Raw genomic sequence first — 18339 nt, 5'->3', positions numbered from 1 at the left:
AGTCTTTCCATTTCTGGGCACGTACAGTCACCTGGTCCCACTATACAAGAATAGGATTTCATCACATGGAATATAGTTCTTATTCACCATGTAAGCTCCTTATTTCTTCACGTTTTCAAAAATCAGCAGAAAATGCCTCCAAAGATTGACACAGCAAGATTTATTATTTTAAGGTCGGTAACGTTGCAAGATAGTCAAAAGGGGGTTCTAGTTGTCCTCAAAACCAGCTGGTTTGGATCACAGAAGTGAAGATCTGCTATTCTCCTACTTCTATTAACTTTTTTTAGGTTATTGTCTTACAGGCTAGAAGGCACCTGGTAGCACAAATTACAATTGGATGTACATTCTAGAGTAAGCCTTAAGATGGGATATCTCAAAAATATGTGGGTAAGATAAGTGCCCTTCACAGAAACGAAGCAAAAAAAGAATGTCAAAAGAAGAAGGAAGGCATCAAGGACTAGACTGTAAAAAAAACCCCAAACCATTGTGTAACAAATATTAGACTCCTCACTCATACTGGGACTCTGGTACCCTCCTTCAGTGTTGATGCTGGGCTCTAGTATAATTTTTCCTTTCAGACAATGCCTTGCTTCACCTGCAGTCCAACTGCAAGATGCCAAACAGCAGGACTGTATTCAAAGGGAATATGTATCAAAACAAAGCATTCAAGATGTTATTTGTTTCTCAGAAGGGTTGAGCTTTTGATGATGCCACAAGACATCTGGTGAGGGATAAGACCTTCAGAATTTTGCCCAGTGAGATTTTAAAAGGACTGAAGGGAAGAGAATCACCAAATATATCAAGAGACACAACAAGGGTGAAGTACCTTTGTCGGAGATTTTTGAGTTATGCTTTTGTTTGTAACTATCTGAAACAGAGAAAGAAATAGAGGGTGAAACTTACATGGGGGAAAAGAAGACAAAAGGCAGAGAAGCCAGAAAAAGAGAAAGAAAATATAAGAGATGATTTATTAAAGGGCAAAGGAAAGTGGAGCCTTGCCGAGAACTTAATTTTATTTCCTTCATGCAAAAACACCAAGAGCATCAGCAGCAGGTGGCAAACATGCAAGTCAGAGAGCAGCAGAATATTTTGCTGTAATATATTAAGCCCTGAGTGCACTGAGCTGGTAGGACCAGGCTGGAAGCAGAATAAGCTGTCTGGTTGCTACTTACTGTCACAAACATAGGGTTTGTCATGATCATCCTGGGAGGCAGCATCATTCCGTCTCCTGCCACCTCCAGATCCCCGAGCCTGCAAGGACAAGAGGAATGTTAGCATTATTCCATCATCCCTCAGGTCTCCTTGCACCCCACACCCTCCTATGAAAGATGTGCAGTATAAACTAAACAAATCCTCAGCTTCCATACAGGTTTTTCAAAGTGGTCTTGACCCTCCATCTCCTAAGATGTGCTCTATGTTAATGGACCTTGTTAAGCAATGGAGATCCTCTCCACAGATAGCTCAAACTGTTCATCCATAGCAGTAGGTCACTGCCAGCACATATTCAGTTGAGTATCGTCACACATTCATTTCTGAAGATGTTCAAATACCTTGCTGAACTGAATATGAACGAATGAATAGATGAACAGGCTTTGAAGGATATATACAAACATTAAATCAGCCAGAAAACAGGCCCCAGATAAAAGAGAGGTCAATTTATTTCCTTCAGTATTTTCAAAGGGGCATTGTTTGTGTTGCTATGTTTTGTTTTCTAGCTGAAAAGAAGTATTTTGAAATGGCCTTCTGGGACAAAGATACCATGGCCAATTATAAAATAGAGCTTTGGTCAGTTAGTGGAAAAGATTAGATAATGGGGCTACCTGCAATAACAGAAATTACCCAGAAATGTCTCTCTGCAGTTCTTGTTCCTAAAATGGACCAAACTGGCAGCTATAGAAACTGAAAAACTTTGTTTCTCCACAGCACAGACTGCTCTGTCTTGAGCTCCAGGGGTGAGAGTGGAATTCAGCATCAAAACTACTGCATCCTGACCCTTTTCAGCTGAGATGCCAACAAGGAAACAGCTCATATCTCTCCAATGCTGGAGTTGTGATGTGAAACTGGGAACTGGGCCAAGGCCTTCAATTCTTTCATGTTCACTAATGTACAGTCTGTAAATTACAATAATTTTAGATTCGATCTTTGTTTGAGGAAGAGATCACAGGTGGATGGCTAAATAGTTCTTTATTAATTCTGCCAACTACTCTATTCCTGGGAAAAAAAAATGACAGAATTGCTTCTGCTGCTCCTCTTATTAAGCTGTTCATATTTCTCACTCTAGACAAGGCCACCTGACTCAAATCCTGCAAGCCATTTCATGTGAAAATAAGAAAAGGACAGAGCTTTGTTAGGTAAAGTTGAAGAAGGTGTAGAAATCCTGAGAATATTCGCACCCAGCAATAAAGGAGCCATAGAAACTCCTTCCCTCTTCTATGAGCTTGGAACAGAACTAGCACTATTAGAATTGTGTTCCACTGGATATCTAAAGAGAAGTAATTAGGAACAGTTTTACACTGGCCTGGCAAAGTCTGTCAAAACAGTGATTTATAAAAACTTCACATGTTATTTCCCTGGGATTGCTCAGGTCTAACTCTTAACACAGTCCCAAAGGAAAGACATGGATTTGCAGCTATCTGGATGGGGTAAATACTATTACGTATGACAAGGATAACTCTGCCTTCTGCAAAGACCTCTGTGCAGTCCAGCACACATGTGCAGAGCAAGATTTGTAAGGGTGAACTGAAAAGCAGTCTCACCCTAGAAATGGCCTCAGCAACAATTGTTTGGCGGAAGCTTCTTTACTGACCATATCATATAAAATCATCTTACTAGTCTGCACTATTTTCTCTCTGACTGCCAGCTCTTTAAACCCCCTCTGGGCAATGAAATCAATCCCATGCTAGTTCTTTTCTTCCCTTACTACTGCTAAATGTGCTGCAAGCTGAATTTCAGTCCATGGCAGCTCCTCCACAACCCTCAACTCATCAGGGAGTCTTCACACAGACAAGTGATTGGCCCTTATAAATATTTCTGCTGGTACCCGGATTAGGATCCAATTTCCCCATTTTACCAGCTGCATTGGCTTTTCAGGGCTATGAAAAAGATGTAAAGTCTTATATTTGTCACTAGTCAGTAGCTCTGACTCTATTCACACTCTGGGAACATACCTGTTGAGTAAGAAGGTACTATTTTACAGAGGTACATTTTAGAATATGATACTAATTTAAGGTTTGTTGCTCAGAATTTTGCTAGTCTTACAGTCAGCTGTTCCCTTTCAAACTCTTCTCTACAGAAATGCAGGGGCACAGCATTCATGGCATGACCACGTGTCAGATACATTTTTTCATGCAATGAACACAGAGGGGGAGATTTTTCAAGTCAATGACTTTCAATGGGACTTGGGTTTCTAAATGTGCTTGGTGCCTTTGAAATTGTCCCACAGGATATCCAGCTGATGAGCAGACAATCTATGCAGGTGCCTCTGCGTACTTCTCATATCTCCTAGAAAACTACCCTGCCAGTTCCTACCACATTGCCCCTGTCCAGCAAAAACACTAAAAATCTCTTTCTGTAGATCTACCTCTTCAGCCTTCAGTGTCCTTCCTATGCCCCCATGATTTCATGGGCTAGCCTTGAGGGGACAGGAAACCAAGCAGCTGCCCCAGAGGCACTAAACTGAATGCCCCACGCTTGCTGTCTGTGCTCCAGGCTGTTGAATTCAGTCATCCACAGCTGCCTTTATTCTCCTGACAGGATGCAGCAAAGACTACAAGACTTGACATGTGAGGCCTGGACCCATGGCCCAGCAGCCTTGAAGCAGCCAGAGGGAGTAGCCAAAAAGACAGATGGAGAGTCCAGGATTAAAAATAAAATCATGCTGTAGGGAAGGAAAGGGGCATGTGCAATTTGGAAAGTCCAGAGCAGTAATTCCGTTGCATTAATCCTGTATTTATGCTGGTAGTCCTTCTCACTCCTCTGAATCCCCAAAGGTCACACTCCATAGGATCTTGTTTCCTATGCATGTCCTTCCCCTCTTCTGCCCTCTAAAAATACCCTAACCAAGTCCTTCCCAGAAATAAAGAGCAGCCCAGATTTCATGTCGCCCAGTTTTAAATCCTTAGCCTCAATTCCCTATACTGAGTCAGGCTAGAAAAGGGCTGCCTTTAGGAAACTGGCAAAGCTCTTGTGACCAGATGCAATTCAGGCTTACCAGTTTTCAACAGCTAATCTGGCCCCAGTTTTGAAATCCTAATATCTACTACATTTTGCTTTGGTTATTGATGCCATCAAATAAGACTAAAAATTGCTTGAAGTATGTGGCATTATTCAGACTTATCTTTTTTGAGAAAGAGAAAGAAGCCAGGGCTTTTCACTGAAAGAAGCCAGGGCACTAGCAGAGCAAAAGTTAGTTGCAAGAAAAAAGCAAGCAATCCTGCTGCTCCTGTACTTAATAGGGGGCAAGTTCTAGGGCAGAAAATAAAACATAAATGTATGCTTCAAAATGAATGGGACATCTAGTACCTTCCAACTCCTTTCCTTTCAGTAACAGAGAAAAAACTCTGTAACATTTTCCTGAACAGGGAAGCAAAATCTTGCACGTGACACTAACTTCAGGACTTTGTTTGTACAGGTCTGGGACATATGAATACACCAAATCCTATTCTCCTGAGCAGTATATCTCTTCTAACTCTTCCCTCCCCTTCACTCACCCTAACCAGCATGTGCAATTTACATGAGAGCAACTTATTAGAAAAGAGTTGTTAGCCTGGAATATTAGTTGATTGCTACAGTCAAGCTTATGTGCATGTATTGATTCTATCTCCTGGTTTTGGTTACTGGTTCATACAAATTTTCTGAAACTTACATTTTTCTGGAAAATTTTTTTCCAGGTGGGGGTCTTTGGCTAAGAAAGAAAGAAAGAAAGAAACTGGTTCAGGTGATTTTGAGAATAAGGAAGATGAAATATATACTTATCCAATTATTAAAGTGCTTTGATCTTATATTAAAGGACTTAAGCTCCAAAATAAAGAGGAGCAGAAAACTGAAACAACACAACAACCAAAGAGGAAACCAAAAGAGAGGGTCTGATGCATAAGTACATTGCAAGTATTCAATGTGGTTTCATGTCTCTTATTCGAAAACTATTATATTCTGCTCATTTGGCCTAAAACGTGGCCCTTCTTGCTTGACTTCTATAAACACATCAAAGGGTACATCTAGAGCTCCTGTGCCCCTGCAGCATCCACTGGAGCCAAAGAGAGATGAAAATGCTCAAAACTTCTGAGACTTGTATTCACATTTATTTAGATGCCTAGCTTATGGGCCCACAATTGAAAATGTTGATTCCAAGTTTAAAATGTTGGCCTCATTGCTTAACCAGTACCCTGATGAATTGTGAAGACATCTTAGGTAAGAGAAGGGGCACAGAGTCCCCTAAGGATAAAATATTGCCCTTTTCAAGCAAATGGAAGATTTGCCATGGGCTCAAGAGAGCCAGTGTCAGCCACAAAATGCTACCCTGGAGAATGTTGCAGAACTCATTAACACAGTTCAGGTTACTTTTATTAATACTTTTTTGGCTGTCATGACTGAATTTTCTGCTTTTCTGTAATTAGTAAAGGGTTTTTTTAAGGAGCATTGTAATAGTAGGATGTCATAATAGTTATTACAGTTTACATTACAATTGTAAATACAACACTAAAATAAATTTCCCCCAAGTTTTTACTCTCAAAGTAGTCCTTTTCTTTCACAGCAATTCACAAAAGTAAACTGAAAAAATATTAAAAATCTATTACATATGACTTAAAATTACCTATAGTGTTATCACTATCAGATATTCATGGATAATTACTTTGCAAACATAATACACATAAGAAATATACACTAGAAAGCAGAGGTTTTCTTTCTTCCTTTCCATTCCAGTAAACTCTCCACTTACCCGTCCTCTAGGCCTGTTCTTTCGTTTTGGAATATCTTCTTCCAAGTCTTCTTCCTCGTTCACTTCATCTGCATTTTCGTCATTTTCTAAAACCCTCTGTGGTTGAACAACAAACAGGAATGGTTAGAAGAAAAAAGGAGGACTCATACAACCAGCAGGCTGGCTGTCCTGCATGAAAACATGCACGAGTCAGATGTCACATGGAAAAAGGCCAGACAAATCACCACAACACTAATGTGGGAAGAAGTCCCATTGAAATTCCCTCAACCCTTGGCATGTCTGCTAGAAATACAGAAATTGGCCCCAGCCACTCCTGCCATTTATGGTGCTGTGCCATTTTGCAAGGGACTAATCTGGAATCACTAACTTACCATCGCCATGCCAACATTTATTTAAATTACAGCCATGATGCAGATTCAAGTAGTGACAGTAAACTGATAGGAATATTCTTTAGTGTTACTGTATTTGTCCCTTCTCTCTAATTTCTACTTAAAAACTATTTGAGAGACAGCAGAGGGGCAACAGGAGCAAATCAAATTCTTTCTCTCCTTTCCACATACCTCAAGCACCAAATTCTGAATTTGTGGGAAAGAATACAACAGAAATTTCACATTTTAAAAAGTCTGTATTTAGAAGACCAGTTGCAAAAGTTTACTCTTACTTTATCAACTAAATTTCTAAGACTAATACTGGTCAGTGCATTTCAAACCAGTTGTAGTACATGACAAGGATCAAGTCTTCATCTAATTTTTACTTCTTCTATTTTTGAATATCAGGAGGCTATTAATGAGCTCTGACCATCATGAAATACAATTTCACATAATACTAGAGGCACTAAATACTAGAGGGTGTAAAAGTTTAACAGGTTCCAGTTCTGCATACATACAATTTTTCTTCAAAATTCATACAACTGCATACATTAATTGAATTAATCTTAGCATTGAAGTGCTTGAAAAGTGTCGTACATGAGGAGACTGTAAGAATTATGTAAGAAAATAAGCAAACTTACTGATATGAAATTGTATTTTTCCATTGCTTCATATCCTAAAGTATCTCAAAAAATCCCCAACAAAACAGGGGCAACCACATCGTAAGTGGGAAGGAAAGAAGCTAATTTACAGCAACAATACTACACAAGAGTTAAGAGAAATATTACAAACCACTTTCTTCCTCTAAAATTGAAGAATCAATTTAGAAAAGAGATAATATGTAACCAACTGTGAATTTGGTGATACTGCCAGAGTAATTACTTTAATCCTTGATAGAAGGGGCATAACCTTTCTGCTGCATGGTCAGAAGGCTACTCTAACTCTTCTCAAATTCTAACTCTTCTCCATCAACCCATGGAGATACATATTCAATACCAATTTACTGTGGGGTAAAATTGTCAATCCTATTACATATCAACTGTACAGCAGGTCCCAAAGCCTGCATCTATTTAGCAGGGGGAACCCTTATATGTTTTAGAAGAGTAACTTTTCTTTTCCTATTATGTCTTTCTAAAAGTTTCCCAGCCCTATGTACTTAGGTGCAGCCAAGCACCGAGACATCTTCTCCTGACAGACACTGTGAATTTGGGAGGGTGGCCAGTGGCTGGGTCTGAGGTGGTAATTACAATGATGTCTATCCCGCCTGCTCACTCTCACCACCATTGAGGCTGGGCCCTTTAGAGTTACAGCACAGACAAGTACGCAAAGGATCAAAAGAGAGATTTGCATTCTCTCATTTGTCATACCGATAAAGGCACTGATTGTGATTTTCATCTGGTACAGTCTGGCTGCCAGGTGCCAAAGTACACACTGAAAGCTGCCTACTAGTGAAGGCTTTGGCAGTCATTGTTCTACAGACTGAATCCAGATAAGCTATGCTTGCATAAAATAAAGCAGCAAGACATGCCTTTTGCATCTGTTCTGATGAAACTAGCATCCAGTTGACAGGTCACAGCTACAGCAGTTTAGCTGAAAATCTGTTCTGTTTTTTTGCACCCCCTTCATGCTCAGCAATGCCTGGATTTATGTCACTCCACCATCTCTGAGGTCTCTTTCCTCAGACTGCTGCTGGGAATAATTTGGGAGCTCAGATCACACTGCAACATTCAAAGGCGCTTGTCAATTTCATAAGGATGCTGCACCATGACTTCTTGTGACCTTGAAAGCAGGTAAAAACAGACCTTTGGTAAGAGCTCTCAGCTTAACAGACCCAGATATACTACTGAAGAAGCAAACACAGAACAGGCTCATGCCAAGCTTTTCCTCAGTCTATGAGCATGGCATGCTTCCTCTTTGATGGTGCTCTTTTACCTGTGCAACTGGGAATGGGAGACCCAATTGTGCTGCCCTTACCTGTGTAAAATTTCTAACAAATAGAGCAGTAGGACTGAACTCCAGGTAATACAGATTTGATATTTATGTTTTTCTGTTTCATTTTGCATGGGACTGGCCCCTCAAATTTTTTACTACTTTTCGGTATAGATGCAACATTTTGCATCTCACCCAAAATTACCAAATTTGACACAGTGCTAATAACTCTCACTAAAAATCCCCCAAAAGACTCACGGCACAATGGAGTCTTAGGATCAGCAAAGATGTGCTGCTGTGGGAGAGGCCCACTTTCCTAGTGATTTAAGATGTTTTAAAAGTGACATGGAATTATACAAGAACCCTTTTTATTAGCTGAATTCCTTCTATAACAAACCTACAATTGTGTTTTGGCTTTTAATTGTTGAAGGATGAAATGAAATCTTGACAATTTTCAAACCATAATGCATGTGAAGAGGCAATATTTCTCATACTGCACTACCAATAATAATTGAAGTATTTAAGATTACATTTTTAAGATATTTTTCTTGTATACCTCCAGAAGGCCACGTACTGTTAAAAAAAAAAAAAAAAAAAAAACAGGCAAGGCAATGACATGTTTTAATCTACAGCAGCTGTGAATCCAAATTGAAATCCATGAAACTCACTTTAAATGTGAACAATTAAAATTCAGTTTATAGTTGGGATCCACCTCAGCTTCTCAGTTTTTTTATGTAATTATCTCATAGTGCTGCAAAATGAATTCCAACACAGGACCTGTGCAGAACAGTCAAACAACAAAGATTCTTGTGACAAGAGAAGCGTGTGAGACACTGATATAATTTTGAGTATCACAGTGTAGCACAAAGGTTTGATAACCTTTTGGCAGTGGAATGACACAACTAACAACAGATACACTGTTTTGCCACAGGACAAAAGACTCATAGACTTAGAGACAAATTGTAAAATCCAGCCCTGATGTCAGGGCATGGGCCTCTCCCTTACCTGGATTTCTTGTATAGTGTCTTCCTCTTTAGTGTCTGTTTTTTTCTCTATTGCCTCTCCACGCAGCAATGCTTCCAGAGTTGTACTTTCTGAGGTGAACCCATCTTTTTTCAGAGGCAGATCAACTTCTGAAAAACAAAACACACTCACTGTGTGTCTGCCCTAAAGGGCTAACAAGAAGAAGGACAGAGATGTCAAGCAGATCATGAACAGACTTTCAAACTTGTTTCTGTCTGGAAGGGGAGCTCTTCAAGTTCTGTTAACCACAAAGAAACTCCATATATGAATAATTTGTGTCCTACTAAAAACCTGGTATCTTTTCATTTGCCATGCTTGTTTACAGGGAGAAAAGGGTGGATATATTTTATCAGGAGGAAATAAAGGGGGGAGGGGTAATCCTTCTTTGCGTAAACTCCCTATGCTTTAAATAAAGAACAAAATCAGGACTTTTTAAGGTATTGAAATAACAAATATGAAGAACCTGATCTCCTGAAGAAGAAAAGTGGTTTAATGCAATTTAGCATCTGGCACAGTTTACATAGCACAGCTTCAATCCTCATTCTCCTACACCAGGGCATGTTCCACATGTGGGAAAACAGAAAGCGTGTGGGGGGGGCCAATGCTGAGACCTTACATTGAAAAACAGAGAGATGTGTCTTGAATTGCAATGTAATACTGACTAGAGAAAATCTCCGGTGGGCTCTAGCTGGCAATACCAGTAAAGAAACCCAGTTATGAGCGCAGAATCTTGCTCATAAAATGGGACAACACCCAGTCACTGCAGGAAGAGCCACAGGCTGGCTCAGAAACAGGCTGGAGACAGAGCTCCAAAGACACTGGATTTATGAGGAAAATGCAACTTGCTGGAGAAGTGAAGGAACAGAGCCTTCTTCCCCTTTCAAATGCTGCCACTAGATTATGAGGCAATGCAGCAGACAGGCAAATAAAGCATGTTAACTTTAGCAAGAAGTTAAAATATACCTGGGAAATAATCCAGCTTTCCTTGTAGACCCTAGCCTCTACCCCACTCATACAGGGGCTCATATAGAGCAATCCCCTAGCAGGGAAACATCCTGCACATGTCTTTACCTGGCATGGTGAGGTATGGATTTCTAAAGTACTCCCTCCCTTCTAAAATTAATTCCTTTCTCTAGACTGGTATATTTACAAGTAATAATGTACAAGAATGATGCTTACAAATTAGCATCTGGTGTCCTTAATTCACAGTTCTGTCTGCTTATGCTTTAAGAACTGTGTTTTGTTCCCCAGTCTGCCTGAAGCTCCCTGTCTTTCTATCACAATGAGCTGTAAATTCTGCAGGGCAGAAATTCATGTGTTTTTAAAGTCCCAAATCACTCCTGCAAACCAAATAATGAATGAGCACTTCCACCTGGGACAGTGAAGTATAATCTGTTTCTTGCGGGCAGTTGCATCCTAGGAATATGTTTGTTCTATATATGAAAAACTTTCAGTTATCAAATGATTCAGCGTCCCTGATCTGTACTTCCACAATGTACTTGCTCCAGTCTTCTGAAGTGGGAGAGCATTGCTCAGCCAATAACCACAGAAAATCCAGCAGAAATTCCAGAAAAAGCTATTCTATTCATGGAGGGAAAGGCTAAGTACAAACCATGCAGAAAAACCAAACCACTGGGATTTTAAAGGAAACTCCCAGGACAACCCACACAATGGGATGGGGTCAACTGTGAATTGATCCCCCTTCTCATCACAAGGAGCTCTATTCAATCAGGCCTCTGTTTTCAGCATTAAGCTCTGCATACGTATCCCATTATGGTCCCTTCCCCAACTTCTCCCTTGCTTGAGCTACAAAAAAGACAGAAAAGTCAAAAGAGAATCATACAGATTGAATTTCCCTGTGTGAATGCCTAGTACCTCCCTCTGGATCCAGACATTTCAATAGAAAGAAGAGATTTTTGATGTGATTTATGTGCAAATCCCAATGCTTGAATCTGTAGTCACCGAGGAACCTCCATAATCATCTCTGGATATGGGCTTGGATTGGGTTCAAAGTCCTGTGATTGGGTGCAAAAGGGCATTTGCTCTGTATTTAGAACCTTGAGGGACTGCAAACCCCAAGGGGTCATCATACAGTCAGCAAGCAAAGAAGCTTCAAGCAAGCTCAAGGGCATTGGAAACAAACATGTCCTCACTGTGACAAGCTACGCCTGTCTCTGGATACCAATGCATTCAGCAAATGAATGCATTAGAAAAGGAAATGAGCAAGGAAAAGCTGAGGCATAAGTAGAACATATATGAAGGTGGAACTACTCTCCATTTGTTCCAAAGATATCAAAAACTAAGTTTAAAAAGAGGGAAAGGTAGGTTTTAAGGTCAAAACAGGCAGCTGTCTTTGATAGGCTTGGTTGTTCTGTGTGGCACTGCTACTTCCCAACAACAACACTCCAGGAGGACTTTTCATCCAAAACTCTCAGAGCATTTTCTAATTACTAAATTTAACATCCCACTGACAAGGCGTTGTAAGGTAATATTTTTATTCACAGTTGATGGGGAGACTGAATCACCAAGAATTAAAGTTAGTGAGCTGGGCATCCAGGGAAAATAAACTCAGTGTCTGCCTCCCATTTTCCCCCTAAGCTGGCTGACATTCAACTCCTTCATTTTCTTCTCCACTGGTAGCTTCTATGAACACACTTTAATTCCTAAATAGCTCTAGAAAGTGGGAAAAAGCAGACACTATCTTATCTGGAATGTAAAGTCTACAGCATAAAAACCTTCAGAGGTCCAAAGACAACCCCTCGTAATGAATTCAGTCTCTGTAATAAATCCAGTCCTTCCTGAAGATGGTTAGTCTGTAAAGGGTACAGTAACGAAGACAGGAAATTATGTTTCCAAACCCGTTTTTGAATCCTCACAGATGAAAGTCTTCTAAAATCGAAAAGATAGTTCAGTTAACTTACAGAAATAGTTAAACACTACCAGGGATCATTAAATTACTTTCACTAAATCCCTTATTTTCTCTTTGCTATTTAACTGTCCATGATTTCCCCACAAAAGCAAGAGAAGTCTCTTTTACTCTTACACCAATACCCTAAGGAAAACTGAGGAGTCAACTCAAATCCTGAAATTTAGTTTTCATGTGAAAGATCAAGGCCTTCCCCATACTGTGGGAACTGCTATTTGGAACTAAGGTGGGGTCTGTTCCACTCACTGTCCTGCTTATGAAGGTACCAGCCAGAGCCTGAAGCTTCAGACAAGGCCAGAGGGAGACTCTTCTGGGTTTAAGAAATTAAGCTGTGACCCTGTGCTTGCCTCTTTGATACTGCTCATGCCACACTATGCAGTCACCTCACAAGTAACTGTAGAAGCTATGAATGTCTGCCACAAGACAGATACAAAAGAACTTACCTTCCCTAATACTGTGTTTCATCCTGAGAAATAAATGCAGTATCCCTTCCAGTTATCCTAAATCTGGCTCTTTTGAGAGTACACAGAATAGCCCAGCCCTTTCTGAATTTTGATGAACTTTTACCTTGATGTTTTCCCACCTGATAGAGTTCAACAGTTTAACTATAGTTTGAAAGAAGGAATGTTTTGCTTTATCTATTGCCCGCCCCCTTGCTCGTACTGGAGGAAATAGAAGTTCTTGACCAAATCTTTTGTAATTTCTTTTAATTCCTCTCCTTTCAAGGATAAACAGTCACTATCTTTTGTATTACTCTGCTGTGGGAAGTTTTCCATATGGTCCTGACAAACCTTTCTGAACTTTTTCTCATTATACACCAGTCTTCCCAAGATACTGCATCTGGCATTTTCAGATGAAACCACATCCCCCATTTAAACAAATGAATTATGGTATTCTTTAGATTACTCCTTGGGCTATGTCTTTCAATGGCCAAGTTACTTATTAAGCAGAAGAATTAGGAATCTTGTAATGGGGACAAGAACTTCCCATAAGGAATACATTCAAACACTCAGGTACCATATTAGAATGCCCATCCCTTTGCCCACTCCCCAAGCATATTCACGTCTCCCCAGAGTGCTGTGCACAAACCTTCCTGGCCATGATTGCTCTCAATAACTTCATAGTATGTGCAAATCTTTGTAGTTGACAAGGTATTCCCACTCTGCAGCTTGTTCATTACTGTATTACACAACACAGGATCAAGCACTAAACCTTGATGCACCAGCTGTAAGCCCTTATCTACAATGAAAGTTCTTTCTTCCATTGTCTTTTATTTCAAAAGTTTTGATCCAAGACAATTCTCAATTTCTCTTTGGAGACATACCAAAGGTCTTCAGAAAGTTTAAGAGATTTGTCAACCCCCCTACCTATTAGTTTTTTACTAATCATGTAAAGAATTTTGAGAAAGTAGTGAGGCATGCTTTTCTTTCGTAGGAAAAATGTAGTTGGTTAGAACCTCCTATATCATCATTTCCCAGGTGCTTTACTGCTTATATGTAATTACTGTTTCAATCAATTCCTCAGATGTTCATGTAGAATTTATGTGTCTTTAAATCTTTGAATCACATCCAAATCCTTTTTAAATGTAGGTAATAGCATTTTACACTGATTGTACTACATTCATTGTAACTTCTAGTTTGTATCACAAGCTCTTCTTCAAACACTACAATTTCAGAGAATATAATCTTTATTACAAGTAATAACTACCAGTAAAGTCACTATAATTAAAAGCTTACTCTTTAATATGAAAATTTTAAGGTTTGTAGATAAATTTCCTTTTGATTAGTACCATAAATACAATAGCACATGGTTAATGTAGCAGAAACAAGAAGTAGTAAGAACTATGCAAAGTGGAAATGCCAAATCAACAAAAATCATCAATGAAAAATAAAATGTTATTTAAGAATTCTTCCTGGTTTAGTAAACTATCATATTCTTGGTGTCACAGCTAAATATTGTGCCTACATTATAATTCAAATGTGCGTGTGTGTGTGCATATAATTATAATTTATGTTTCTTAACTTGGCAGAGTCCCTTTCATAGTGATTAAATTAACATGGTTATTTCTGCTTACCAGCTCAGTGCAGCAACCTCTCTATTTATTAAGGTCCTGAGATGGCAGTGGTAGAATCTGAACAAGCACCCATGCCAGTATCATTCCTGTGTCTGTCTTCTATTAAACTGCTGCCTTCAAAAGAAGCACATTTTCACAAATCCCACAGAATGGTGGGATTTTTCAAGTTTCGATTTGCCAAAATAGCAAAATAGCTGCAAATTCCTGTCCTTAAATAAGCTACATTTGGTTTACAACGCATTGAGAGCTAAGCAACTTTTCAGTGTCTCTTTGAAACATAAATTAAAAACAATCATTCCTTTTTCTATACAGTGCAATGTATTTGTTTTACAATGGATCATTTCCATCTCCACAGTAGCAGCTGCCACCCAAACCATCATCTCTGTGCACTCGTAAGCAGCTCCATTTCCAGTTCTAATTGGGAACAGAGATACTTATTGGGTGAGTTCCAGCATGATCTATCACGCCAGAGACAGCTACTATGCAAACCAAAGCAATACGGCTTCCAAAAACCCTCTTAGACAAACACTGACTTTGCACATAGATTCTTGCGTTTTTGTTTCTTGGTGCCATTCTTTTGGAATATAAAAAGTGTCAGAGGAAACTATATGTTATGAGTCCGTGAAGTGTTGTTTAGGATGGATAAATCCAAGGATATTACCTTAATAACCACTACCTCTTTAAAATCATATAGGTGGTCTAAAAAAGCCACCTAATTCACAGTAAACAGAACTACTGCTGAGTGAATGCAGCCACTAAGCTCATTAAGAGGATGTGGCAGGATGTGTCTGAAAGTGCAGTGCAGTGGCTCAGCAAGCAATTAAATCCCATGACAGTTTAAAATGAGAATCCATCAGTGTCACAAGAGTGTGAAGCCTCAGCATCTCTGCTGTTCCCACCCCCAGCGTTTTATTTATTATGGCGTATTGGGAACATGGGAAGTCAAAAAGATTATAATGAAATATGCCATATAAAAACCAGATTAAGCCTGCTCTTCTTTGGGGAAATATGCAGAGAGAGAAGCTGTCTGTTAGCTGTCGAGTTTGCAAAAGATACCATCTTTTGGGATGGTGCTCTCTGCCAGCAGACAGAGTGCCCCAGGGGAAATGGTGGTGAAAAACCCAGACAAGCAGCATCCATCCATCCATCATATGCTCATCTCCACATCTCCAAGGCACAAATATAGCGTTAGAGTGCAAAGGGTGGGGGCAGGGGGATGGAATCCCTTAAGAAAGAATGGGGAGACAATGCCTTACGTGAATAGCTGCATTCTGTAGCTTTTCTGTGCATGCACGGCCAGACTCTCCTTAGCTTGTTTGCTTGCTTGCTTCTTGTGTTCATGGCCAGTACAGTGACTTGTTAGCATCCTTGGAACTGATATATTCACAGCAGTGACCACAACCAGGCATACTAAAGGCAGGGCTCTGTCCCTGCCAGCACAGCACAGCACAGCATGGACCTTCACTCCTTCTGCAGATCCAGATCTCCAAAACCCTTCTTTCACTACGCCACATCCTGCTATCCCAGGGGCAGATGCTCATGTTATTGCTATTGTGATTTAATGCTGATCTTGCATGGCCCTCATATCCCACCCTTTTCTCTCATCACTCCTGCAATTCAGCACCCATCTGCAGCAAACTTGTCACTGCCAGTTCTACGCATACATGGTCCACAGAACCTCCTGTCAGCCCAGCCCTGGGCCTCCCTGGGGACGGATCACTGATAACACAGACTCTCACTATGAGTCCATAAAGCCAAACAAACATCCCTAGAGAGGAGTAAACATCAAATACACTTTATTTTTAATCCAAGCTGAAAAATAGCCATGCTGTACTAGAGATTGTAAGGCTACTCCAGTAATTATTTGTCTCTGCCACCCAACTCACTCTAAACCTCATGTATATTATTGCACTCTCAAGGTAAACTGGGCTGTGGTGAGAACAAGAATCCCACCACTGACAATGATAAACCACTTCTAGAAGACCACTTGAAAATATTAGAGTATTTATTTCCACAGAAACAAACCATTTTGAATGGAAAAAACAGTTTAGAGGACTCTCTATCCTCTAAAGTTCTGGCATTAATCTTAACAAATGTTTGAAAATTTAGGCACTACTGAGGTTTTCTCTAGGGAGCACAGGAAGACTGGAAAATCCCAATGCCTCCCTAGCACCTCCTCATGGAAAGCTGCTGGTGTCATGATGAGGTTGGGGGAGGGCAGAGGACGGGGAGAAAGGGAAGACAGAGGAAGATCTTATGTGGGTGGGACTGTACAGTTTCGGTCTTTAGCCTGAGCATAACTGCAGAAATATCAGAGGACAACTTTGAGTTTTATGACTGGGATTCAATGGAAAGCTTCTATCAGCCCCTAGTTAAAATATGTCCCAGGAAGCAACAAGACAACAGGAGGGAGAAATAGGGCTGCAGAAAACTGCAGAGGCCCTTAAACATAAGGTTAAGCATTGTTTAGTTTAACCCACTATCACAATGTGATCTTTACAAGCAGCTGTATTTCTCTGGCAGACTAGAATGCCTCTATAAAATCTCTCAAAAAAAAAAAAAAAAACAAACCAAACCAAACCAAAACAAAACAGTACTCTTGTCACTTGGAAGTTTTCTACAGACTTATTTCTCAGCATAGATATAAATCATTGTCACATATAATAAGCTGTACCTGCTTCTCAAAGACTGCCAAATTACAGTATCAGAATAAATGCTGGATCAAGTAACTACCCTCAGGGCTGAAATCATCTCCATTCAGAAATATCTCCATTCAATAGCATTTTTCTAGCACTCATTTTTGTTATGTTGACTCTTGCATTTGTGTTCTAGATGGGCTTACACTGCACCACAACTTCTGCAGTAACACTGTCGGTACTATCAAGGGACAGAGGCAATATAACTGCTACCATTTGGAGAAAAATATGAAGTAAAAAACCCTATTCCTTTGGGCTTTGTGTCACCCTAACAGGGCTTCTGGTCTGTTGGGAGTGAAATAATAACTTGGGCTATCTATCTGTAAATGGTCATATAGAATCACTCACATAGGCAGGTGATGGGCATTTTGACCCCTCCAAAGCACCAGAAATAAATCATTAACCAGACAGTTACCACCAAACACCAGTCCTCCCCTCCCCATGGGTGGGATAGTCGTGCCCACATTGCACACTCTGCAAAGGGCAACAGGCAGTGGACCTCCACCTTAAGCAGCTGCACTGGATGTGACAGAACTGAATAAAAACACTTGTACTGCACACAAACTCATACATAAACCATGTGTAGAGCCAGCCATGCCAACCTTCCTGCAAATTCTGTGAGATTCTGCATAGCTTCTCGTCCTTATCGAGGACAGTGGAGGGGATACCTTTAGTAACAGATAAATCTCTGTAATGCAGTTATCTCTCAGCTGCAGTGCACAAGCATCCCAATTAATTCAGTCCAGGCCTAGCAGAGCCGGCACTAAGCCAGAGCTGATAAACCTGCCAGAGCCAATCTGAGTCCTGCAGGGATCCTTGGGAACCTGCTCTGTGCGTTCTGGCGCTCCGTGCTAAGGGGTTTGTGCTCGGCTCTGCCTGGCTCCGCGTGGAAGGGCAGCTCCGCTAGCGAGGTCTTTCTAACACCCAGGGTTCTGGGGAGCTGGCAGAGACCCCTGCTCACCCCGAGGCATCAGCAGGGCTGTGGCAGGGCTTATGAGAGCACTCAGCGTGATGCCAGCTGTGCCAGCCCCGGTCCTGCGTGGCCCCTGCGGAGCTGCCGCGTGCGCGAGGGCAGCGCTGCTCATGCCGGGGAGCAGCACAGCCCTGCCTGAGGCTCAGCCACGCCAGGCACACCTGGGGCAGCTTCCCTGGCTCACTGAGTACTGAACTGCACACACCAATGGAGAACAAACGGAGAACGGCAAGGCCACGGCAAAGCGGCAATGATTTTAGGATGGAATAGGGAGCAACAAGCCCAGATGCTGCCTTTGGCATCTCTGCTGTCCCACCAAGTGATGCTGAGCCAAATTCTAACAGAGGCACTCTCTGCTTTTTCATCATCTGTCAAATGGAGATAGTCTTCACCTATCCTCTGGGGTTTGGTA

The 18339-nt window shown here is 40.8% G+C and overlaps 1 protein-coding gene across 10 annotated transcripts in view; it reads right to left on the bottom strand.

The window, feature by feature from the left end:
* Positions 1 to 18339, bottom strand: part of DPF3 (double PHD fingers 3) — a 167391-nt gene that overhangs the window by 61840 nt on the left and 87212 nt on the right. For 5 of the 10 annotated variants that reach the window (XR_005256987.1, XR_005256988.1, XR_005256986.1 and 2 more), the window contains 5 exons: positions 9241 to 9368; positions 5939 to 6034; positions 4865 to 4903; positions 1173 to 1251; positions 827 to 868 (listed from right to left, as the gene is read on the bottom strand). Coding sequence is in view for 5 of the 10 variants with exons in the window: in XM_038136988.1 (XP_037992916.1) it covers positions 827 to 868; positions 1173 to 1251; positions 4865 to 4903; positions 5939 to 6034; positions 9241 to 9368 (384 nt within the window). In the remaining 5 variants the exon portion in view is untranslated. The remainder of the gene's footprint in view (positions 1 to 826; positions 869 to 1172; positions 1252 to 4864; positions 4904 to 5938; positions 6035 to 9240; positions 9369 to 18339) is intronic. The other 5 variants (XR_005256989.1, XM_038136990.1, XR_005256990.1 and 2 more) reach the window with 3 other exon arrangements.

The sequence above is a fragment of the Motacilla alba genome, chromosome 5, assembly GCF_015832195.1.
Source record: "Motacilla alba alba isolate MOTALB_02 chromosome 5, Motacilla_alba_V1.0_pri, whole genome shotgun sequence".
NCBI classification, from domain to species: domain Eukaryota; kingdom Metazoa; phylum Chordata; class Aves; order Passeriformes; family Motacillidae; genus Motacilla; species Motacilla alba.
Note: the sequence above shows the minus strand (reverse complement) of the source record. Positions and strands in the feature narration are given on the sequence as shown.